Source organism: Lepisma saccharinum, chromosome 1 (assembly GCF_977018435.1).
Source record: "Lepisma saccharinum chromosome 1, izLepSacc3.1, whole genome shotgun sequence".
Lineage (NCBI taxonomy): Eukaryota > Metazoa > Arthropoda > Insecta > Zygentoma > Lepismatidae > Lepisma > Lepisma saccharinum.
The window spans coordinates 111,317,746-111,344,589 of record NC_139229.1 but is presented as its reverse complement, the minus strand read 5'-3'; the positions used below and the strand labels follow the sequence as shown (position 1 = coordinate 111,344,589).

At 37.3% G+C, this 26,844-nt stretch overlaps 2 protein-coding genes across 5 annotated transcripts in view; one reads left to right on the top strand and one right to left on the bottom strand.

Annotated features, from left to right (window-relative positions):
* The window catches only part of LOC145999283 (proton channel OtopLc-like), a 144,877-nt gene extending 142,624 nt beyond the window's left edge, over window positions 1-2,253 (bottom strand). The window contains exon 1 of the mRNA XM_083136228.1: window positions 2,129-2,253. Within this exon, the coding sequence (XP_082992354.1) occupies window positions 2,129-2,144 (16 nt within the window). The 5' untranslated portion in view covers window positions 2,145-2,253. The remainder of the gene's footprint in view (window positions 1-2,128) is intronic.
* A 9,003-nt stretch (window positions 2,254-11,256) lies between these two features.
* Window positions 11,257-26,844, top strand: part of LOC145999265 (uncharacterized) — a 60,705-nt gene continuing 45,117 nt past the window's right edge. For 3 of the 4 annotated variants that reach the window (XM_083136211.1, XM_083136206.1, XM_083136202.1), the window contains exons 1-4: window positions 11,344-11,476; window positions 15,283-15,535; window positions 16,939-18,691; window positions 21,102-21,196. In XM_083136211.1, coding sequence (XP_082992337.1) covers window positions 11,449-11,476; window positions 15,283-15,535; window positions 16,939-18,691; window positions 21,102-21,196 — 2,129 coding nt within the window. In that variant the 5' untranslated portion in view covers window positions 11,344-11,448. Of the gene's footprint in view, window positions 11,318-11,343; window positions 11,477-15,282; window positions 15,536-16,938; window positions 18,692-21,101; window positions 21,197-26,844 lie in introns of those variants that run through there. The other variant, XM_083136217.1, reaches the window with a different exon arrangement.

Here is a 26,844-nt window from a genome sequence, read left to right as displayed (position 1 = left end):
TACATGAATAAGTCGTAGCGTGATATAACAGCACGTATTCATTATCTAGGTTGCGTGTAATTAAGGTCAGCAAAATTTGTATATATAGGCCTATATATATAAAAGAAAGTGCCCTGGGAAGGAAATGTATATCAAATAGATAAAGATTTGAATATTTATTGGATGTTAGATCTAGTTAACGAAAAGTAAAGTTCCTGGTAATATTTTATGCATATTATTATAATTGATTGAGTTGGTGTTTTAAGCCCACTTTATGCATATTATTATAAGTACTAATACATTTTGCTTAAATCACTGTCATTCAAAGTTGTATAATCCCAATCTAATCCTTGCCTTCCAATAAGTTTGGCGGAAATAAATAACCCTCCATTAAACAACAAGCGTATTTTCATTATTTAATTTTAGTTATTTTATTATTTCATAATATAATTTTTATACTTAGTAAGTCTTTCGGGGTGGTCCGGACCCCCTCCTAAATACGTCCTTGGTAACAAGGGACAGGATTAATGTAACAAAGTATGGACTTTTGTATAGTAAAATGGATGTCCAATGTCTCAACAAGAACGGAGTTCCGGTGCCAAACTGATTTGCCGGGACGCAGTTCTGGTGCGTTCCTGCTTATCTTAAAGCCCTGGCTATACCCCTTTTTGGGTCCAGCATTCATAAAAGAAAAGAACGTGAAATGCAGGAAAATATACGGAGGCCACAAGCGCTTCCTTTCCTACAATCGTCATCCAGTTTCGGTTAACCTAATGGTACCACAATACCCGACCTGTCTTAAATCTGGTAACGACCAAGATATAAATGTAAACCTCAATCTCTGTCTCATGCAAAGGTATCACTGAAACCGTTTATCTGAACCCAATTATACAGTATTTGTTATTGCAAGAATTTTTTTTTTTATTTGTTTTGTCGAACGCCGTTACAGTGCTTTCGGGGAGACTTGCTGGGATGACGTTCCACTTCGAACTTGACTAATTTTGGTTAAAAATAAGTATAATAATATATATATATATATATATTGTCGTCTATTAATATGTTTTTTTTTTTCATTCCGTACACTCCACGATTGAATTGAAGTATCTTGGAACAGTCACAATAAGAATTGGAAATGGAGGAATTTCAGAAATTTCTACATCGACATCCGTTTTTTCAAGTATTTTGATCTAAGCAATAGAAGTATATTCAAATTGTGTCATGAGCATACAGTAACATTAGCAAGAAAGTACACTAGTCAGTAGGGCGTCTCACTTCCACGAGGGAGGACCCGGGTTCTCAGGTAGGAATTTTTAAGTATATGTCCCTGTATAAGGCGGCCCTCAAGTTCACCCAGCTCCTCATGAAGTGGGTACCTGATGAGAGGGTAGAGGTAAAGACGGCTGGAGCGTGGTGCTGATCATACTACATCCACCACTTCTGAGCTTTCGTAAGTTGTTGCAATGTGCCGGGGAAGGCATTACCAGACTTTTTCTTTTAAAAAAATACAAATTAGACAGTTCTGGAACTTCCATTCTTGTCGCAAAGTTTTGACATACCAGTAGTACAATTATTATCAATTTCCCATCTTAAAGTTTGGCCTTTACGCTGAAAATTATTGGTGAATAATAACAAACCTGATATGATTCTAATACGAGTATCTCCCCGATGGCGTAATGGTTAAGCTGTTGCCTTGTAATCAAGGGATCCCGTGTTCTATCCCCGGTGAAGGGACATTGCAGGCTGAATCGGATCTAATTTTAAACTGTAGGTCCAGTCTCCATTATATTTTGCATGCATAAAGAGTGAAATTCCTTAAGTTTCCTTCCCTTCGATTCGAATATTGTCAACAAGGGATCATATTTTTGGTTCTAAGATATTAAAGCTAAAGCTATCCCTAAACACGCACTGATATCAAGGTATACCTAACAGCAATATGCTCCACGAACTCGAATAAGCAAGCAACCTGTGTCAACTATATATAGCTATATATAAAGTGATAAATTACTGGTGTCAACTTAGACACAACTGTCAAGTACAGATTAGTAACCTAACTGCTTTTTGCTTTTAATGAACCATCATTAGGAAAAAGACAGGTTACGTGGTACTTAGTAATTATCTCCGTCTCAAATCCTTTCGCTTTCTCACCTACCTCGTGCTGATGACATTTTTGCAGTCCCAAGTCTTCCTTCCTTGACTTCCGCAACGTAAATGAATGTCAGTGACGCTTGCGGTTTCTTTTTTTCTTGAAATAAATATAGTTAAAAATATACACAACACTTTTCAGCACACGCATCCATTCACATACAAACACAAAACTGGACGTTTTATGCACAGATTAAAGTTTCAACGCACCGCAAACTAATTCACGTTCATCGTCAGTCATTTTCCGCACAGACTGCGAAATCAAATTCGTTGGAGTTCGTGCATCACTTCGCGAGACTTCTGGCAGGTCTATCGGCCACAAACTGTCCCCGAGGCATCACCCACTTCCATTCGCGCTACAACAGTCACGTGCCTTCGCTTCGTCCAGAGGAAGATCAGATTTAATCCGGTTCAAGATTGGGCTGGCCGAAGAGTAAGACGTCAGCGAAGTTGAGAGCTCTGGAATCCTCCCACTTCCAGCAACACGAGAAGGTAAAAAAAAAATCCCATTACGAATTGTTGAAGGCAATAAAACTCACAGATTTATGTGCCAGCGGAGTGCTACCTACTCTTCCAAACATGGAACATTTAGTTTTTGGGTCACTTCCTTCAGTCATCTCATGTTTGTAAGGACTTGGTGTGCTGGCGATTTGAATAATGTAAACGGTTGCAAAAACATTATGTTACAGATAGTTGTAATGCTTGTACAACATGGAGTAATTTCGTTCAGTGCATGTGTATTTTGATTCGCTTCGTTGATTGTCCCGCTACACAATTTCAGATTGTTCTGTAGTAAATGTTTTACTGTGTTATATTCGTGCGATTTTGAACTTCAGTCTTTTAACTTGCAAGTCTACCCTGCCAAGCAAGACCGGACTAGCCCATACTGGACTGGACACATACATCCTTACCATAAGAAAAGTTTAGTTATTAGATGTAAGTTTTAGACACACATGCTCTTTAATAAAATGAAGTTAGACTTTCAAAATACTTTTCGCTCATAGATGGCATAAGATTATTAATTTCTGTTGCCAACAAAAATTACATATAGCTAGAAAGTTATTCATTATTTTATATATATTTTTCAAACACGGTAATTGAACCCTTAAATATCTGAGAAAAATATAATGTATGATTAACTTATTGGTAATAATTACTAGGTTAAATCGAACATTCCTAAATTAACAAATTCGCAAAGAAATTTCTTAGGAATTTTTCAGGTTGTTCGGTCAGCACCAGAAGCTACCCATTTATTGAAGAGTAGGAAAAGCTAACAGTAATTTTATTACCTCTGTACAATTAGTGTTGCCCACGGGACGAGACGGGACAGGCTTTTAAAAATTCGAGACAAGACGAGATTGACCATGTGTCATAAGACAAACTAATATTTTCGAGACGAGACAGCATTTCCAGGAGACTCCACGAGACGAGACAGGCCAAAGTCTCGTCTCGTGGGCAACACTATGTACAATCTACTTTGGAGGTAGAATATTTTATTCAAGGCGCCCAACTAATGAAATTCCACCACCCTATTGGTGTCCCAGTCTGACTCTGCTGCTGAGCTAAAGAGACATAACTTCACATGATTTCGAGGAAATGAACAAAGATGCAGCCAAAGCATTTTGCTCTACCTTTTTCTGAATTTTTTTTTTTTTATTTTTTTTATTTTTAAGCAGGGCATCTCAATTCTGTTTTAGGTTTGCCCACCGCTGCAGGTTGACACGTCCCGACCCCCAAAATTATTTTGAAATATGTTTCATAAGAGTGTGATACACTATGCTCCCCATTATTTCGCCGAAGCATCAGGCTCTGGCTGCTCCCAGGTACCCATTCACTAGAACCCCAGAGCCGTCGTATATCAGAGACAATGTCAGAAGAATTTCTACTCGAGATCACTCAGTCCAGAAATCGAACCAGCGTCGCTCACGTGGCAGTCGGACGCCCTACCGAATAGATGTGCGAAAACTCAATTACAAACGAAACGTATGCCCTCTTGCGTGTTTGCTACATCTCACGTAACTTACGGCCACCTTGTTTATCACACTCACGCATGTATGAGTGAGAACCAACAAATTTAAACACCTCAAAGCCCCTCCCTCCTTACGCGTTTTCATCTTAGCGAAGCCTTCGATGGTCACGTGCTCAAAGTAAAGACAATTTACCACTCTCAGTAGATAGCAATTCGAGATTACCCTCTTGCCCATTCATAGTACGAAGTTTGTTTTTCATCTTGTATCACAGTTTCGCGTAATTACTAATTAGTGACACGCGGTGAAAAGATCTTGCACTCTATCATTACATTTGGGAGGATATCACTAATATTATTTTCAATCACCAATTTGTACAGTTCGATAGATAAAAGATTTGAAACGAAGACGTCCTTCCACCAAACCATCAAAATTGTTACAGTAAAAGTATACAACTAACCTGGAATATACTCCTTTACTATACATATACATTAAATAACTTCTGAACTTCTACGAAAAATAAGTTAGTTTAGAATATTTGCATCGAAATCCTCTTGGGGTTACTAGCAGGGTTGGCAAAATTTGTGTTTAAAAAAATGTTTTAAACATGTTTTTTAATGTTTTACACAGTGTTTTAACAAGAACAGAAAAAACATGTTTTAAGCAAATAAAACGTTTAAAACATAATGCCAAGAAAACTTATTTTCTAAGGAATCTGTTGATAATCTAAGGAAGGAATATGTTCCTAGTTATAAAGTAAACGCTGGACTAACTTCCTAAAATACTTATTTTTGTTAATCTTAAAAGTTAAATCTCGCATGTAGGCTGTTCAAGAAGCTTCAACTAATGCACAGTTGCTAGGCCCCACTCTATCCACGTGGGCTAAGCTACTCTTCGGAATACGACATTTTTTCTGCAACAAAATATTGACATTAACAACTGTGTGCAGTGTATTAAGTGAGGAACAAAACTTTTTCATCCATATAGTTATAGTATTTAATTCTATTTTTTTTCAAACACTTGTAAAAAAAAACATACATCCCCCCGCAAAATATTACAAAGGCCTCCCTCTACCTACCTACCTTCACACACACACACATACACACAATATGTGTGTGTGTGTGTGTGTGTAATTCTTGATCTCATGTTGACAAAGTCACAATCAAGAGCCTACGGGCTGAATCAAAAGTCAATTAACACTCCCTATAAAGTTCTCCCTGGTGGCGCAGTGATAGCGTCGTCGCCTTGTAATCAAGGGGTCCCGGGTTCGATTCCCGGTGGAGGCACGTAATGGTTTGAATCCCACTTTAACTTGTAGGTTCAGTTCCGATTAGCCTTACTGTGGACTTAAAACACCAACTCAATCAATCAATCACTCCCTATAAAAGGCAAAGGTGTTAGGCTGGGTACAATTGGTCATGATAGAAACAGGTTAGGTTTAAAGGGAGGCACATTGGTGTGTTCCAAGCGGACATCTTTTGTAGGTTGATATCAAAATTACAGTAGTCTCTTAGTTTAAATTGCTACACGATTTTGCAATATACATTTGTCATCGAGGAGTAACTTCAATTAATTTTTCTCTACACAAATCCAACTCTTTATGAAACAAATATCCACATTTATGTAATCAGAAATAAGAATTTGGTTAAACTAAATCGGGACGCTCCCGGTCTGGCGCCATCGAGAAAGGTGCCCCGGACAACCGCTTAGGTTGCCCGCCCCTTAAGCCACACACACTGTTTTCTCACACCTGGAAAATGATACATTTTTTACAATCATGCAGTCATAACTTTCACCTGATTAAAGATAGGTTGAAGAAACCTTCATCACTGCATTTCTCGTCAAATTCTAGCCTGACTGCCACAAGGGAGACCCGGGGTGGGTGATTTGACTTGACTTGACTTAATTCCTTCCGTTCCTATTGGAACATAGGGCATCCACGAAGTGCCTCCATCTCACTCTGTTGCATGCGATCTTCTTCATTTCTTTCCAACTTTTCCCCTGTTGTTTTCCTTCTTCTTCAACAGTACGTCTCCATGAGCTTTTGGGTCTTCCCCTTTTTCTAGCACCTTGAGGGTTCCAGTAAAGTGCTTGCTTTTCAATTGTGTTGTCTGCTTTCCTTAGTGTGTGTCCTATCCAGTTCCATTTTCTTCTTTTAATTTGGTTTTTAATCTGGTCTTCTGATGCTCGTATCCAAAGTTCTTGATTTGTGATTACTTCTGGCCAATGTACATTTAATATTCTCCTGAGACATCTGTTAATGAAAACTTGTAATCTATTTGTGATTTCAGTTGTGACTTTCCAGGATTCTGCTCCATACAGCAATACTGATTTAACATTGCTTCTAAAAATCTTTAACTTTGTTTCTGTAGTTATAATCCTACTTTTCCATATTGGGTAGAGTTGTACAAAGGACCCATTTGCTTTCTTGATGCGTTGTTTTACATCATGTTCTGCTCCTCCATTTGTTGCAACTACACTTCCTAAGTAGGTAAAATTGTCTACATCTTCTAATATTTCATTTTCTAATTGAATATAATCTTGAATTCTTGCATTTATTCGCATTGTTTTAGTCTTTGATTTATTTAATGTCAGTCCGAATTTTTTAGCTTCTACAACCAGATCTTCCAATTTAGTTTTTGCATCTCTATAAGATTCTGACAACAGACACACATCATCGGCAAAATCTAAATCTTCTAATCTATCCATAAGGCCCCATTGCATTCCTCTTCTTTTTCCCTTTACGGTTTCCCTCATTACTGTATCTATTACGAGAAGAAAAATAAGAGGCGACAGAATACATCCCTGCCTCACTCCAGATTCTGTTCCAAAGGGTTCTGTAACATCTCCTTCATGAATAACTTGACTCTTGTATTGTCGATATGACTCCTGAATTATCCTTATTATCTTAAGTGGTATTCCAAACTTCTGTAATATTTGCCACATTTTTCCCCTTGTTATAGAATCAAAGGCTTTCTCAAAATATACAAAGATGGTATACAATCTAGTATTCCATTCTATGCATTGCTCAATGATAATCCTTAATGTACAGATTTGATCTGTGCAGGATCTACTAGAGCGAAATCCTGCTTGCTCTCTCCTAATCTTGGCTTCTACTTTATCTTGAATGCGATTTAATATAACCCTAGTTAGTATTTTACTTGGAACCGATAACAGCGTGATTCCTCTCCAGTTATTACAATTTGTCATATCGCCTTTTTTTGGAATTTTTATTATAAAACCCCTTTTCCAATCTTCTGGCATTTTCTCTTTTTCCCAAACTGCCGCCAACACTTCATATAATATTTCTGCCATCAAGTTCACATTTACCTTCAAAATCTCTGGTGGAATTTGGTCTATTCCAGCTGCTTTCCCATTCTTTTGTTGCTTAAGTGCTAGTTTGATTTCCTGAATTGAAGGAGGAAGGTCTGAAATTCTCATCTCTGTACGCTCTTCATTTTCTTCAGTTTCTTCAGCCTCACTCTCTATTTCTCTCGTTCTGTCATTTTCTCTGATGTTCCTATTTAATACCTCTTCAAAGTGTTCTTTCCATCTCTTCATTTGTTCTTGTTTATCCGTTAACAGCCTGCCATTCTTATCCTTGACTGGTATATTTTTCTTAAATTGTCGCTTTGATAGTAAGCGTGTTGTTTGATAAAGTTGTTTTAAGTCACCCTTACTTGCTGCTTCCTCTGCTACTCTTGCTTGCTGTTCTATCCAATTGCGTTTATCATTTCGAGCACTCTTCTTCACTTTTCTATCAAGATCTTTATATTGTCTTTCTAGCGAATCTTTTGGGTTCTTGTTTTTGCAGTGTTTAATTGTTCCTTCTTCATTTTCCTAGCTTTAATTTTATCCCATGTGTTCGTTGACATCCAGTCTTTCTGATTACTTTCGCTATATCCTAAAATGTTTTCACTTATTTCTATCAAATTTGTCTTGGTCTTCTTTCACTTTCTCTCTATTGTATCCTCTTCTCATTCTTCTATATCTTCATCTTGCTCCATTTGTAAACCTTCAAACCTGTTCCTAAGTTCCAATACAAATCTATTTCTTGTATCTTTATCATTTAACTTTTTCAAATCAAATTTCTTTCCCATTTTTGAAAACTTTTTACATGCTGCCATTATACGAAGTTTAAAGACTGCAATTACCAAGTGGTGATCACTACCAATATCGGCTCCTCTTTTATTTCTTACATCTAGAAGGGATCTTCTCCATTTACGGGTAATGCAAACATGGTCAATTTGATTTTCTGTCACATGATCAGGTGATACCCATGTCACTTTATGGATATCTTTGTGGGGAAAAACAGTTCCACCTATGATCAGCTCATTTTCTGCACAAAGATCAACAAATAACTGGCCATTTTCATTCATTTCCCCCAGTCCATGTCTACCCATAATATGCTCTATTCCTTCATTATCTGATCCAATTTTTGCATTTATATCTCCCATCAAGATGCATATGTCTTTCTTATTATGTACTAGTACTTGGTGCAATTTTGAATAAAATTCCATTTTTTCTGTTATGCCTGAAACTTCTGTTGGGGCATAGCATTGTACTATTTTAATGTTTCTCACCTTTGCTTTGAACTTCGCAGTTATAATTCTTTCAGAAACAGGGTTCCATTCCAATACACTTTTCTTTGCTATCTTGCTCAAGAGAATACCTACACCATCCCGATGTTGTTCCTCCTCTTCTCTTCCTGAATATAGGAATGTAAATCCATCTTTAGTTCTCATCTCTCCAAATCCTTTCCATCTTGTCTCACTGATCCCCAATATGTCCAACCTGTAGGCCTGCATTTGGGCTACTGCTTGCTGAAGTCTACCACTCTCTCTTAAAGTTCTCACATTCCAACACCCAATTCTCGTTTTCCCTTTCATGCCAAAAGTCGTCATCTTAGAGTCAGTCTGGCTATTCTTCGTGGATGTTTCTTTAATAGTGGAGTTTAAGGTGTACGGGTTATTAACCCACAGCACCCGATCTTGGTGGTAGGGCTGCTACCTAGACCTCCAAGCAGGACGATTTTCTGTAGGGGTTTTCTCCCTTAACCTTTGAAGATCTCTCTTCACCACAAGGTAGTGGTTTTCTCTTCATTACTCCCAAGAGAATGGGTTGCCTCTTCCGCCGTTTGCGCCATACCGAAGGATTCCTTCTCTGCCGCATCTGCCGTTGAGGACTTCGCCGTAACCCTGGCAAGGGGCCCTTACATGGTACTATCAGCCGGAGCCAGCTGAACCATGGTTTTTTAAAGAGGTGTTACTCCTCTTGGTTCATCCGCCACCTCCGCCGTTGAGATGATCGTCCATCTTCTTCCGCCTTTGGAGCCGTTGACCGATAGGTTGCTTCTTAGTCTGGCTCCTCTTCACTAGCCTGCCCGGCATGGGAGATCCTGCCAGTAGCTATGCTACCGCTGGTATAGCCTAGTGAATCATCAGAGCACGCAAGCCCCACCACCAACTTCAAGGTCCTGCAACCACTAGGTGGGGGGGGGGTGATTTAAGGTAGGATTTTTCCTGCTTTGTTCCCTCATAAAAAGGCTCCAAGACCCACCCAGCCTCAAACCAAATGATACCCGGGGATGGGGGGCGGCCGGAGCGTGGTGTTGATCACATCACCTCCAAGATGGCCTACCCAACATACCCTAGATGTGCCTTCATGGCACGGTGCTATATGCACAGGAAACTTTAACTTTACCTTTACCTGTATATATTGTATTCGTTTCTGTACCGCTGAGTAACTACGTTTATTTTTTACATATGCGAAACCTCTACTATGTCAATAGCTGAGGGTCCCCTAAAGACTTACTTGTCTCCGGGCTCCCCCGCACTGCGGGGTTTTGCGGCTTTTAGATCCGGCACTGTACCCAGGTGTTTTAAACAGGGCCACGGGTACTCATCACGATATGTTTCTTTGTTAACTGATTATACATTTCAGCCATTCAACAGATCTTTGTGCAGAATAAACAAATTGACACGGAATGAATGAAAATACAAGTTACAAAACACGAAAATAACCACAAACTATCAAACATCAAGTATCAAAATGTGTTTTAGACAAGTCTAAAAAAATGTTTAAAACACATTGTTTTAAATGTTTTAAACATTTATAAAAACAAAGTCGTGTGTTTTAAACGTTTAAAACAAGTTGTTTTAAACACTTTTGTTTTAAACATGCCAACCGTGGTTACTAGCCAGCAGTTATTCGAGAATGCTCGTCACGTTTACACTGATAGCAATTTGTTATCTTCCTTTATTTTTTCGCGCCTTTACCCTTTACAGCGGCGGAGAACATTTCAGGAACCGGTTTCAACTGTGATTCAAAGCAGATTCAAGGCACGAGCTGCCATCTGTTTTCAGTCCCGTTTGAGAGTTGAATGATTCAATCTATGCAAAGTATTTAAGACAGGGAATACAATACCACACCTGAAAGAGAGCAAACTACTCTCTTTGACTAAGGATCTCCCACAGTGTTTAATCATTGTACCGAATCAATCAATTAGTATCTATTGTAGATTGATGGATTCAGAGATGGGTTGCCATGTTAGCGGAGTTTCCTTTAAACAAAGACGCTTGGGTTCAAATACCATGTACATTTTCTTTATACCACTTCATTATCATCCATCCCTATCGTTGCATAGGCGAGGCACGATAGCACAGTGATATGAACTACATGGACAGAAGTACACTGGGATTCGAACTATCAGTTTGGCATTCGCATTTTTCCTGTTCTTGTACGAAGAACAGTCCAACTTCATAGACACCAAAGAGGTATTGTAATGGAATGCGAATTACAAAAACCGGTTGATTGTCTAAAATATACATAAAGGAGTTGAATACACTTGTCCCATAAAAACATTTAAAAGAAGCATGTCTAATGTACATGAAAGTGAAAGTTGCATTCAAATGATAGGTTGCATTTTTTCCTTACAGCATTACAACGCACTGGATTTGCACTACATAATGTAGGTATATTACAGGAGAACACACAGCACGCCACGACTCGAACCTGGGACCGTCGGGGTCGAGATCGTGAGTCAGCTTTCAACGCAATCGGCTACCGAGTCGAACTAGTGTACGAAATGACAGTTGCTGAAAGTTCGTGAAGAATGTGCACCGTGTAATTTACTCCCGCCGACAGATGGCGCAACAGGACATTCACACTTCTTGCAACCTCAACCAAGGATAATATATAATCCTTGCCTCAACTGTCCAATCCTTCTTGTTTGAATATTTGATATTATTTGCCAAGATATTGTATTCTAATAACCTTGATATTTACTGATAGTAAATAAATAAACTTTTCAAACGTTGGAAACTAATTATAGATTTAATTTCTCAACTATTTCTAAACAATGAAAGCTAAACGAGCCCGAACGAAAGGTAATTATAAATACAGGGAAATAACACATGAAATATCTTCATATTTGTTAGTTACGTAATTGGTTTCACAGGAAATATTTTACCTATGCTTCGACAGGTCTATGTTTACTGTATTATTCATGGTCATACACTATTTTGCAAGAAAAATAATTTTAGTAATTATTACAGCTGTATTATAATTATTATTATCACTGCCAGTTCTAGCAGGAGCAATCACTGTGTTATTAACAGATCGAAACTATTATAATGCATCACTAATATCTCACTAGCTCTCTAACTGCAACTAAGTGATATTATACATTTTATAATATTGATAATATTCCGTGTACGTGACTTAGCTATATTGAACTCATCATTCAGCTATTTGTCTGTCGTGTTTGGTTATGTCTACAAAGGTACTGCACTACTGTGCTCTATAAACCTACGTCGATTAAATATACTAGAAATGCGTGCAATATCTTTAGGTGACATTTTTTACTGCTAGGGCAAATCACACCACTTTTACTTCTATTATTGCTTCCCTAACTGTAACATACACATAAAACAAGGCCATGCAGTTGTTTGATAAAACTCGGGATACAAAGCATAGTTTCCTTTTATGAAGTTAAGCCAAACAAACAGTTTTTTTACTCACTCCTCCCTCGAATTTTGCCAGAGGATACCTATGATGGCATTAACAGAGTGAGCGCGATAATTCATTTCTCATGCTTTCTGTTTTCACATAGAACACAAACCTAACCACATCACTTCTTTTTTGTCTTGCAGATGTTACAATTGACAATTTTACAGTTAGAAACTTATTTCTTTCCATCAATAGAATAGTCTAAACGGCTCGAGATCAAGATGCCCCTGTGTGTCTGAGAGTGACGTAATGATAGTGCAAGGGTTAACTTTACGAGGAAAAATTTTAAATAGTCAAATGTAGTATCAGCAAAAGCCATTAGTTAAAGCTTATTTTATATTATTCACGTCCGATTTTGTTGAATGCCATTTCTTTATTGAACATTAAGGTGAATCTCCCCCCTCTCTAAAACATTCAATAGAATAGGCTTTCTTCTCTCACGTTTAGATAGTTTTTAGTTGATTGTAGGACAGTTTCAGATTTTAGATAGTTTTTAGTTGATTGTAGGACAGTTTCAGATTTTAAACTAAAGAACCATATTGATTTATTTTAGTTACAGCCAAATCGAAGTATCATAAGAAATTCCACTACGTAAAGTGCGGCAAAGAGAATGTATAAAAGACAATGAAGTTGATGAGCGACAAATATCTTCGTCTATTGCAAGAAAACGACCGATATTTTGGAACGCCGCGAGTCCACAAGACATTCAACTCGCGTTGTGATTATGGAAAACAAACAGAAACATTAAGCATTTACCGGGTGAATAAACAGAATAAAACTACACGAGACATGCGTGCAAAGCGATGGGTTTCGTCTTCGAATCCCCGTCAAGGCAAAGTATTTCTGTTTTATCTCATGTTTCATCAATTAATCATACAATCTCATTTCCACAATTAACCTAAAGATACAAAAATCTATGTAAAAATAGTAACATGCAATTAAGTAAAAACCACGAACTAGTAGTGAGAGAGGTATCAGGGGCGGCTTTAAGGCCAGGTGGACGGGAGCGCCAAAACCTTGTTTCTGATAACTAAGGCTCGGAAGTTGAAGACCTATAAATTGCCAAAAAAAGACCTATAAAAAGACCTAAAAATGTCAAAAAAGGACCTAAAAACGGGGAAAAAGACGTATAAATGTGATCCAAATTAATTAATAACTTCAGTTTTAATTACATATTTAATGAAAAAAAATAAAAAATTCTGGTGGTATAGAGCACACAGTGCGAAAAAACTGAAAGCTTCAAAACAAGATAAAGTTGCCACTTACAGCGCGACCTTCCAGACAAGTTACGGTTAAAGGACCTTGTACCGTACCTGCTTCAGTCGTCCAAAAATGATTTTCTCTCGTTTCTGGGATATATATATATATATATATATATATATATATATATATATATATATATATATATATATATATATATATATTTATTATTTCTTTACTACAGAAAGGATGTTTAAGAGGTGATGAACTGATGATGATTCGAATTGAGAATGCGCAGTAAAAACGTAGTCGAAAGAAGGTGAAGTTGCAAAAAAAGCCATTAAGACCTAAAAAAAGAGGCTACAAAAGGTCCCATAAGCCAAAAAAAACGCCGAAAAGGCAAAAAAGGACAAATAAAACCCACCTTTTTCTGGCCTACAATGACCCAAAATGAAGATATATTATGTTGGGCCTCGTCTTCGGACACTAGGAAAAAAAAAAGGATTTTTCCTCAACTTCCGAGTCCTACTGATAACATAAGCGTGGCTATTTGTTTTTAAAAGACTTAGATTTGTGTAGTCAATAATTGATTGAAGTTACTGCTGCATAACATAATAAGAATCACTTAAGAGATTTCTGTTATTTTGATGGCATTATGTAGGTATTAAATAAACACATACATACAATAAATGCGTGTTATTTAACTGTAAAGCGGAAAGTAAGAAATATACTTTTTAGTTTCCGTCATTAAAACCGTAAACATATAACATGGTCATGTTTTTTTTAGGATTAAGGTGGAAAGTAGGGTGACCAGGATAGAAAGTTGAGAGGTCGCGGCAGAGTGAAAAATAGGGGCGCCAAAAATTCACCTGGCCCGGCCACCCCTTAGAGGCATGTTTGTCTTGGGCTCTGCGTCTTAAGCGCCCTGCTGGGAAGCAATTAAGCACATAACTGTTCCACTGATCGTAAAATCTTCCGCCAAGAACTTGAACGAACTGTTTCGACAGGCCCTATGAAAGTAGTTTTTCCTGCTCACACCCGGCAATAAACCGAATTCGCTTAGAAATGTTTCATCTGCTTTCGTGACGAAATTCGTGCTCGTCATAGCAGCTTCCTGAATCGATTTCAAGGTCATCTTGTCAGTTACCTGTTTGTAAACAAGGTCCTATCAGGAGCGTGCGGTAACATTTGTACTTGGGCAAGAGACTGAATTTGATTCAATTTCTCACAAATATGTAATAATAATTATAGCTACTATCATGATATTACAATACATATGAAATTTCGAACCTGCAATACAAAGTAACTTGTTTAAAAGCATTAAGAACCCTTACGATTGTGTAGTGGTTATTCCTGTTTAATTATGTAAAAAGTTGGTTTCTTTAAGGTTAAATATTTCCATAGGCACACCGGCCGATTTAAATATGCACCTTAAATACAGTATTCAGTGTGGATGGCGCCATTACCTCGGCTAGGATAATTTACGAAAAACAGGCCCTTCCCAGCCTAATCCTAAGCACGAACAAATATCAGCCATTTGACAATTTCCATTTAGAGCATGAAAACTATTACAAAATCAACAACAATAATAACTTTGGAATAAAATTATTTTTTATGAGATTTTTAATTATTTTATAATAATAATCATAATCACTATAATAATAATTATTGTTATTATTTCTATTAATCAAATTTTGTGAATGGCCTGACCTCTCCTAAAAATTTTTGGTGATGCCCATGGGAACAATTATGAGTGACCCTCCAAATTTTTCCTGCCTACGGCCATGGTTTAAGTCCACTTTATGCACAGATGAGCTAATCAGGACTAGGCCTACAGTTTAAAATAGGATCATATTCATATATAAATTCATATTCATTAAAAAATTGTCTCATATTTGAATTTGAAAATAGATCATAGAAAAATGTAAATGCAAAACTGAAAATATTATTTATTAATAATTTCTTATATATCCTTTTATTTCAGGCATAATATCTTCTGAAGAAGTTCTTGCGAGAATCCAGAGTAAAAATTTAATTCCACCCATGGCTGAAGCTTCTATAATAAGCAGCAGCGAGTACTCTGGACCCTTGTGCTCTCACCAAAATCCTTTGCAGAAAATATTTGAAAGGGAATTGTCACTGATGAAGCTGAAGTATTGCTTTCTGCCATTGGACCAGATAAAATGCAAAGTGGTAGAGAAATTAGGCAAAAAAGAATTTCTTCAGTTCTGTGGCAGGTAATCATAATGCCTTAACTGCTTTTTTGCTTTACGTTATAAGCTTCAGAGGCTCCTGTGTAGCCAAATGGTTTGATTGATTGATGTGTTTGGTTTATTTTACTTCGCATTTCTGCCACTTTTGGCTCGTTGTGAAGATGAGGATGAGTGAGTGATGAGATGATGAAATTGATGAAGGGACACACAAAGAACACCCATGTCCAGAGCAGGATTCGAAACTGGGATTTCTGACATCATAGCACAGTGTGCTAAGCACTCTGCAATGTAGGCTGGCTTGTAGAAAAATGGTTAGCACTACTTGAAAGGAAAAAATAGCAGACTCCACTCTCAAAAGCCAGAAAACAGCAGCGATGGGACTCGATGTGCGGACCCCAGGCCATCCAATGGAAAAGCCACTCTGGCAGGCCCTGGCCCTTAGAGGGTTGTTACACCATGAAGCTAGTTAGTTAGTTAGTTATAAGCTTTAGCAATCAGAGTTACTATAATTTGTGAAGCGAAAAAGAGGACATCTTATTTTTTAAAAAAATCAGCAAAAAATAAATTAATTAACAGATTATATTATATTTCAACATCAATATGTTTGTTTGTTTAATTACAACTTTGAAATGAGTTATCTTTACAGTATCTTCTCACACTTTCATAAAACTTCCCACAAAACAACATGACAACAAAGCATGATAAATCAGTATGCTACAAGGTACCACATTCAAATTAATATAGATACAAGCGGTGGAGTTCTCAGGATTTTTAAAAAGGAAAAAAAGGGGGGGGTACATATATTTTTTTTAGTAGTTGGTCCTCATTTTGCCTTTGCTGGGACAAAGGGGGTTATGACCCCAAGCAACATTCCCCTTGGGCATGCCATTGGATACAAGTTCGAATCCAAAATGATGCGATGTGTGGAATAATTTATGTAGTTTTTTTATATCAACCTATCGGTCGCTATCTTCAGTGTGTGAGTATCACTTTTAGCAATGACCATATTTGCACTGAAAGTAGCATGACATCTAACAAGCATTTTGTGGCTCTATTATGCTTATTTTTAATGTTTAATTTTTTTTCTTAATGATTTGTAGAAAACCTTGACATTTTTACTCTGAATAGAAAATCCTCCTGGATGTTCTTTTACTATCTGAAAAGAGGACATCTGTGGAAAAGAGGGTGTATGCTTTAGTGTAGTAGAGAGAACGTGACTTAAGTATGAGTTTGTCGTCTTCTTTGAAAATAGAGGATTAAAGGTGAATAGAGAATTTTAAGAATGTTCATATATGGCATAACATAACCCTCATTTAAGGTAGCTTTCAGTTGAGTGCAGGATTGAGTTTCCTGGCATAAATTGTCCATTAACTCTAAAACAGAATATTTAACTAACTTTATGGCATTATGTTTTCCCCCTTTTCCAGGAAGAAGAATAATGTTTCGTTCAGTACAAGTCTGTGGGGGATGCAGTCTACATCGAAGTCAAGACCTGCCCCACCATCCGTGAAGCCAACAAATAGGCCTAGGAGAAGTTGCATTCGTCCTTTATTGTTTCATTCGCCGAAGAAGTGTGAAATTAAAAGCAAGCTGGAAAAAAGGAAGCAGGCTGAGAATGTAAAGCGTAAGGAGAAGAAAAGGGTAACTTTTAATGAAGAGTCTTTAATTGAAGAGTTTGATGAATACACCCCAAGGAAAGAGATTCAGGATTTTGATTTTGAAAATATACCACCATTCAGAAACTGGCAAACAAATACCAACAAAATCACCACTTTAGAAACAAATGAAGACAGCTATGGTCAGAGGACTGACACTACAAATGCAAGTAACCATGCTATGCAAGGTGAAGACAGAAGTGACAGTTGTCAATCTGTAATTACGTTACAGAATAACCATGTTGCAATCACAACAGCACCGAATAGCTTAGGGAAAGAGACACAAGATGAAATTGAAGGTAGTGTTGAAACTATAGACCATGATGAACAAACAGACAGGGGTGATAGTAATCAATCAGATAATGCTCAGTGCTCACATAGTTCTCAGTCACCAGCACCTGCTTGGATGGAAGTAAATATGAAGGTTTCTATAAGCAAGAAAATCAGTCCCAAGTACATGTGTGGTATATCAAAGGGATATCAAACAACTGTAGCTCATGAAATGGAAAATGCAATTTTCCCAATCAATTGTGTTGACATACTACCTCAAAGTAAGGAATCTAAACCTGCAAGTGGAGATGTCTCACCTTTTTCATCTGAGGATTTGACAGAACAAACACAGAATGCAGACAAAGAAGTAATGGATGACGATGTAAACGAAACAAATGATTGTGTTCCTGAAAAGTCCATTGATGTACTGCAATTGGCTCTTGATGATAAACCTTCTGGACATTCAAAGTCACGCAACACATTTGAAGGCGAGACTATCTCTGTTCCCCTCAGGAGAAGCAACAGAATCAGGAAATCTGGTAAGAAAGGAAAAATTACAAATCGCAAACTGAAAAAGTCCCCCTGTGATGATGTAGGTGAAGGAACTCAAATACCAAAAACTATCCCACAAAAGAAAATGAAGAAGATAGTCATTGAAAAGAACAAGGAAATGAAAGATAATCAGGTGGCCAATGAAACTTTAGCCAAAGAACAAAAACTTCTGGGCAAAGAACAGGAAAGTGTTTCACCACCATCTTCCGGAACTCAAGACACCGAGGTTGAAGTCGTCCGCAGAGTAGCAGTTCAGAAGTCAATCGTTACACACAATGGGCAGAAGTCATCCTTAAGACGTCCATTGTGGAAGACAAACAAACAACTAGTTCTGAATCAGGACTTTGACTCATCATCAGATTGCAACAGCACAGATGGAAGAGAATATGATGATGGCAGCTGGGGGGAATACACTGACTCATCAGCAATACAATTGTCAGGAGAGGTGGGCAAGAATGCAGTCTGTAAGCAAACACTGCAAGCAAATGAAGGATATCTGGGGAACATGGACGTCATCACAGAAGGAAGAGAATCGATATTCACAGAGAGTGAAGATGAAATGTTTGGCAAAGCAGGAGAATGCCAACTTGAAAGCTCACCAGAAATTTTATGTCATGAAGAAAGCATAAAGAATGATGCTGGGAGAAGTTACAAATCCTGGGATTTGAACATCGAATTATCTCCTATTACAGAGTTGCAAGATGTAAGTATTGCCATTCCTAGATAAAGCTCAGGGTGGCTCAATAAGTCACTTAACACCCTCAGTACAAGGCCACTGTGGCATGGAATTTGAAATTGGCGATGACCAATCTTTATCAGGCCAAGGGGGAATCACATTGACGCCACCCACACGGTCGGCGGCCATCTTGATGTCCGCCATCTTGAATTCAACTTCAGAACTGTGAAGGACTTTTAATTCAATGGAAGCGTCACACTGTAAATTGTTCGCGACAACCATTCATAATGAGCAGCTCTTCGTGGATGTATCCGATTAAAATCGTGTGCAATGGCATGCGAACGTCTCTCCCTAGACGTCACTTTGATCTCGATGCATTACCGATGCGCTAAACAAATTTTAAGGCATTTTTCTAACACTTCGAAAAGGAGCAAATTGGTACAAGAATTCAGTCATAACTTTTTACTGGTTAAAGATACGTCGAAAAAACCTTCACCATTGCATTTCTCGTGAAATTCTAGCCCAGTTTGATATGTCGCACGACCCCCTTCCTATTTAAAATTCTGAAGTTGAATTCAAGATGGCGGACATCAAGATGGCCGCCGACCGTGTGGGTGGCGTCAATGTGGTTCCCCCTTGGCCTGATAAAGATTGGTCATCACCATTTCCATGTTGTGCGCTGCAGTGGCCTTGTACCGGGGGTGTTAAGTGACTTATTGAGCCACCCTGTAGTATGTAATTAGGTAGAATATGAGCAATAGTGACACATTCAACTTATAGGCCTCCCTGATGGCATAGTGGTATCGTCGTCACCTTGTAATCAAGGGGTCGCAGGTTCGATATGCAGTGGAGGCACATAATGGTTCGGATCCCATTTTAAACTGTAGGTCCAGTCCCTATTAGCCATACTGTGCATAAAGTGGACTAAAAACACAAAATCAATCAATCAAACATTCAACTTATACTGTATACTTATAAAGTGATTAAAATTTCTTCTTTCGAAGTTATTCTTTAGAGGACTATTGTCAGATTTTTTTTAAATTTATATTTTTTAATAGCTTATGTTGCTCTTATTTCCATTGCTAGACTAATTTACTGACATATTTGCTTAATCTTGTATAGTAAAAATAGATATTAAAAAAATGTAACGTTACAGTTATACTGCATTTGACTTCCATGTTTCAATGTTGTACAAGGACCCATCAGAGAATAAATATAAAATGGCATAAAATACAGGATAATTCATAATTCCCTCCCGGGCTTACAGAATTAATAAAATGCAAGAAGCATGTCATTAGACGAAGAAACACACCTACAACTTGGTGCAGCTTAGTTGTCATTTTCTCCATTAGGTAGCATTATTATAGTGTCTACAGGTGAGCAGAAAGGTTTTTCGTTCGTGATGTTTTGAAATATGCTAAAAATGAGTCAATAGTGATCGTGCAATATTGTGTTCATGCAATATACCACAAAGAGGCAGGCACCTACAAAGAAAACAATTCGTGAATGGTACAGGAAATCCTCATGGACTGGTTGCCTGTATGCTGCTAAATCACCAGGCCAGCCGCGTCCCTTACAAGTGTCTGTTGATTGGGTGTTCTTCTGAAAGTGACTCTGCTCTTCAATCTTGGACACCAAGCTCATCTCACAACACTCCATGTGATATCTTCATGTGGTGTTACATCAAAGATCTCATGCGCAGACACCTTATGCCATGTGATACACCCAAAGTTCAACAATCAGTCGCTACCACTGAGCAACAGATGTTACAAAACATATGGAGGGAACTAGATTACAGGGTTGATGTCTACTGCATCTGTAATGGAGGGCGACACATGGAACATCTGTAAATGTTCTACAAAAACTTTGTGAATTTCCGCATCTGATATGTTTCTTCCTGCCGTGCGTGTTTTGATTACTTTTTTTTTACCGAATTTGAAAATATCAGAGAGAATTATGAATAATCCTGTAGTTAAAAGCGCAGTTGTTAGAGTTGAGAATGCCGATTTATGAAATCTTCCTGTATGCACTTATTTATATATATATTTTTTAATAATACAAGAACTCAAATGATTGCTGTTGTTATTATATTGGCTTATTTTACTATCTCTTTTCTGACACTTTTGATTAATTGCAAAGATGAGAATGAGTGATGATTTGATGAAGGAAAACTAACAAAACTCCCAAGCCAGGATTTGAACCTGCGACTTCTGGTGTCATAGCATGCTGTGCTAACCACTCTACCATGGAGGTCGGACAAGTGATTGCTTCGCAATCAATGAACATTGGGTTTCTATGTCTCTGATGGTCAAATTTCACACATTAATACTGTGCACTGGGCCCAACAAAAGATAAAGCTAACAATAATTTGCTTGCATATGACATGAATCGATATAAATATGTTCAACTTACAATTATAAAACTCACTTCTTTACAGGCTCCAAGAAGATCGATGGGAAGTTCTGTAGGAAGCTTCTTGGAAGGCATGTTTGATGAACCTCTGTCTGTGTCATCAGGATCACAAGTTGTAAGGTAAGTAAGAAACACAGTATAAAATACTTACGTTTCTCTTATTTATGTAATTTTGATAAACCCATTACAGTTTAATCGCTTCAAGTGACTGTCACCACCTTTGTATTTATTTATACATTTTGACAAAGTACGGTAATTTAATTTTGCTGCATTTTGTTAGTTGGAGAATAAACATAAATTTCATGGATAGCAGTGGCTTAATATGGTTTTGAAGGGAAAATGTGGTAAGTTGAATTTACACTTTAGTAAAACTCAAAATATGAATCTTGCAGCTCTTTCACCTGGTAACCGTGGGGTATTTATTAATTTCATTTTGTGGGGAGTTAAATGATAGATACAAATTATAAAGAAGGTAACCAAGTTTGTAATCTGTGTGGGTTACCACCTTGGATACGATTTTGTATGGATGAATGAACATGGAGTGAATGTGTAAATTAGGTGTTTATATTGTGCTAGATTATGAGTTAATTTTGATATAATTAAACCAGTGTCATCATCGTTTGGAGTTGTGCATAAGGACTTTTATTTAACTAGAAGTAAATCTAAAGAACGGGAAACAAGATGTCATCAATCTTTTATGTCAATCATTTATGGCACAGTCGTTTAGGATGGAATTCTGTGCAAGATTAGCCATGAAATGGTTCCAGGTGTATTCATGTATACTTACTAACTTGCGGGATTTGCATTACTTTATGTAAGGTTATAAGTCGGAATGACATAATTTCCCTTTACACCAAATGGTACAACAGTTGTTGATATTCATGTGAGTAGCAATTTCTATTAATTGTCATTATGTCGAATCCTATAACATTTGTTGAGTTTCGGTCTGAAACTGAAGAGATCGTTGATTATTTGCTTCGTTTTGAACAATTATGTGTTGTTCAGAAGTTACCTGAGGAGCACAAAGTGCCGTTATTGATTTTGGTGATTGGAGCTACCACATTTAAAGTATTGAAAAATCTGCTGGCTCCTGAGCAAGTACAGTTACAGCCTTATTCAGTGCTGAAACATAAGTTGTTGTCTCATTTTAAGCCTAAGACCAATAAGTATGTTGAAAGATTTAAGTTTAGGCAATGTGTGCAAGAGATTGGTGAATCAGTAGCAGATTTCATGGTTAGGCTTAAGCAACAGGCTCTAATATATACATACGAGCAATATTTAGAAGAAGCCTTAGTTGAACAGTTGATTCTGGGAATTCGTTCCGAGGCTAATAGAAAAAAGTTATTATCTGACGCTTCTTTGACGTTTAGTACAAGTCAGAATATTGCTGTGCAAATGGAAACATTAGAGAAAGAAGCTAGAATGTTTGTCCACAATGAAATTACGAAAGATGTTTCTTATGCTAGCAGGACAGTCAGGAAACATAAATGCAATGTAACAGGCAATAGTCTGACTACAGTTTCATCTCGGAATCAGTCTGCCAGGGCAAGTTCTTCATCTAAAGTACACTCCTCACCGGATCATAGTAAACAGTTTCACCCTTGTACTAAATGTACACGGAGTCATGGAATAGGTTCATGTCCGGCAAACAATTCTATGTGTACATACTGTGGGATAAAAGATCACTGGCATCAACGTTGTAGGAAGAAACAGCGATTGAAAGATTCTACGGTGAATAAGTCTTAACCATTATAAAAGGATAATGCTTGTAATGATATCTCGTTATTAGACAAAATGAATAGCAATCTAGATGTCTTATCGTTATATCATTTAGATCCGGTTAGGCCTAGTCCAAACAATCGTAACTCATCTTCTAACACTATACATGTAGTTACAGCAAAGCCTTATTTGGTAAATTTGAACATTAATGGTTATATTATACAATGTGAAGTGGATACAGGATCGGCTGTTACGCTTTTTAATTCAGATTTGTACAACATATATTTTCCTAATATAGTGATTAAAGGTGTAGGCAATAATATGTTATCTGTTTGCAGCCAACCATTTTTAGATGTCGAGTATGGTGGCAGCACTTACCACCTACCAATAATCATTTGTTCAGAAAAAACTACAAAATCCTTTAATTGGACGATCGTGGTTGAATGTAATTAATCCTTTCTGGAGAAATCAATTAATCAGTAGTTATCAGAGTTATAAGATGAACTCTACACAGTTAGATAAGCCAGATGAATTATGCATACAATCAAACAAGATTTTAGTTCAGTATTTGACAGAGATATGTCTAAGCCTATAACACCATTCAAAGTGGACATACCATTGAAACCAGGAGCTGTTCCTGTCTTCAGAAAAGTTCACAATATTCCATATGGTTTACGTTCCAAAATCGAATCTGAGATTGGTGAATTAGTTAAATCAGGATTGTGGGAACCAATTGCTTACTCAGATTGGGCTTCACCACTAGTTACAGTAATGAAGAAGGACGGTTCGCTGAGATTTAGTGTTGATTTTTTCTCAACGATTAATAAAAAGACAGAGAATGTAAAGTTTAATTGCAGCACGCCTGATGATATTTTCATTAAACTTGTCGGATGTACATATTTTTCAGTTATTGATTTGAAGATGGCTTATCTTCAGTTACTGTTATCAGACGCAGTGCAGAAACTTACGATTGTCAACAAACATATTGGTTTATTTAGAATTAAAAGGTTATGCTTTGGAATCTCTATAAGTGGAGATATTTTTCAAATGACATTGGCAAAGATCCTTGGAGAAACACCAGGAGTTGCTTTCTACTTCGACGATGTCATAATTGGTGGAAGAACGAAGAATGAATGTTACGAGAGAACTGTTTAGTGCTCTCTAGAGTACAAGCACACAATGTGAAAGCTAATTTGGAGAAATATCTTTCTTTCTCAACATGTTGAATATTTGGGATATTTAATTAGTGATAAAGAAATCAGTCCCTCTCCTAAGAACATAGATGCTTTATTATGCTGTCCAGAACCAAAAGATGTGACCCAAGTTAGATCATTTATGGGTATGGTAAATTTTCATCGAAGATTTATTCCAAACCTAGCCTCCAAATTATTTAACATTACTAGTTTGTTGAAGAAGAATGTCACATTTAACTGGTCAAAGGATTGTTCTGATGAATTCCACAATATAATTTTGAAAATAAAGAAGATTGAACCAATCATATTGTTCTTATATGTGATGGATCACCATATGGATGTGGAGCTCATCTATGCCATCGAGTTAATGGTAAACTGCATACTATTGCATGCACATCTTCTATCTTTAATCAAACAGAGAAGAAATATGCTCAAGTTGAACGCGAGGCAATGAGTGTGGTATTTAGTATCAAGAAGTTTTATAAATTTCTGCTCGGTCAGAAGTTTGACATAATATCTGATGCCACTGCAATAAAATACATATTTTCTCCTGACAAAGCTGTGTCAAAACATACGTCGAATAGACTTGTTCGTTGGTCTCTATTGTTGTCAACATTCAAGTACAACATTATATCCTCATCTAAAGTTCTAGTAGCGAACATGTTAAGTAGACTACCATTACCGGGAGACTCTTCAATTGATATTGATGCTGTTCAATGTTGCCAAGTAGACAAGAGAAGAGGACCAATCCCAGTAGAGGAAATAGCAAAACACACAAGTAAAGATCCTCTACTCAACCAAGTAATTACATTTATTCAGAATGGATGGCCTCAACTCTTAATGTTAGGACTGACACAGGAATGTTTGGCACCCTTTTATGAAAGAAGGCAGTTTCTTTCCTATGAATCCAATTGTGTGATGTTGATGGGCAAACCAGTAATTCCATGTTTTCTTAGAAATACTATATTACAGTTATTCCACAAACATCATCCTGGAATAAATGCAATGAAAGGGATGCTCACCCCACAGTTTTGGTGGCCAAAAATGTCCAAAGACTTATTTATTTTCATGCAGAAATGTGATATCTGCCAGGCTTGCAAACCTAAGGTTCGAAAGGGACCAAACAATAAATGGAAAAGCACATCTTCTGTAGGAGAATGACTCCACGTGGATCATTTCTTCTTAGCTGGTCGTAAATTCTTAATTATTGTTGACGCTTTCAGTCGTTGGTTGGATGTTTGGCCCGTGCATTCTCTCAATTCTTCTGAAACTATAATGTGGACACTGCAGTCTTGTTCAGTAATTGGCTTACCTAACACATTGACGTCTGGCAATGGACCTTCATTTAGTAGTCTTAAGTTCCAGACTTTCTGTCAGCAGTACGGAATACACCATTTGACTAGTCACCCGTACCACAGTCCAAGTAATGGGTTGGCAGAGAGATATGTCAGAACGGTCAAGGATCATCTTTACAAGATAATTCAGCAACATCCTCACTTAGGGAAGATGATTTAGTCTGGGTACAATCCTCTAAATTTGTGAGACCCGCCTTTTCGCCGGGAGTGGTACACTGCAGAATAGGTGCTACTTGTCTCTACGAAGTTCAGATGTTCGATGGAACTCAGAAAATTGTTCACATTCGATGGATGAGTCGTAGATGGGATAACGATTCCAAAGAAGACATAAGCTGGAGTGATGATTTATCTTCCCTAGATGTTCAGCAACAATCTCCGCCTATTGTTCAGGCAGAAGGCAGGAACACTACTTCTGCTCCATCCAACGATGGTACGGCTACACCCAGAACACTTAGGAGGTCTAGTCAACATCAGAAACCTCCCGATAGATATTTATGTAATTAAATATGTTTGTGCTGTGTTTAATTTTTTTTCCATTTCTTGCTTTTTTTTTTAGTCCAGGAGAAAGATGATAAATACAAATTATAAAGAAGGTAACCAAGTTTGTAATCTGTGTGGGTTACCATGGACACGATTTTGTGATATATGGATGTATGAACATGAAGTGTTTATATTGTGCTAGATTATGAGTTAATTTTTATACAATTAAACTGGTGTCATCGTCATTTGGAGTTGTGCATAAGGACTTTTATTTAACTTGAAGTAAGTCTAAACAATGGGAAACGAGATGTCATCAATTTTTTATGTCAATCATTAAACATTTTTTAAGCCCTCTCAGTTAGCATGTAGGTTCAGCCTACAAACACCATTTGCAATTTACAATTTCTTTGCAAAGTCAGAAACATTTCCACAAATGCTTTACAGAATCAGAATTTGAAGTCAACAAGAAGGAGAAGGAGGGACGCTGAAATCAAATGCACCTGCCTCGGTGATTTATCCACCCACCCCCAACATCTCCTAAAATTTTTCATGAAGACCCAATTTATGGTAATTTTTGCTTTAAATTTACCTTTATCCCCCCTTAACTAACTAACTCTCTAGTCATCTTAAACCCCAAGGTTTATGGCTGCAGCAATACAAACTCCCATCTGCCCTATTCTGGGCAAGATCAATCCAATCTTTTCCATCCTTACCGATTTCCTTTATGTCCATCTCAACGTTATCCCTCCATCTTCTTCTTGGCCATTTTATAGGTCTCTTACCATCAGGTTTCCCATCAAGAATCGTGTAAACTCTTCATTCCTCTCCCATTCATGCCACATGGCCTGCCCACCTAAGTCTTCTTGATTTAATTATTCTAATAATATCTGGACATTAATACAAATTATGCAGTTCTAAATTATGTAACCTTCTCCACTCACCTGTCTCCTCATCCCTTTTAGGTCCAAATGTTTTTCTAATTACTTTATTTTCAAATACTCTTAATTTATGTCCCTCTTTT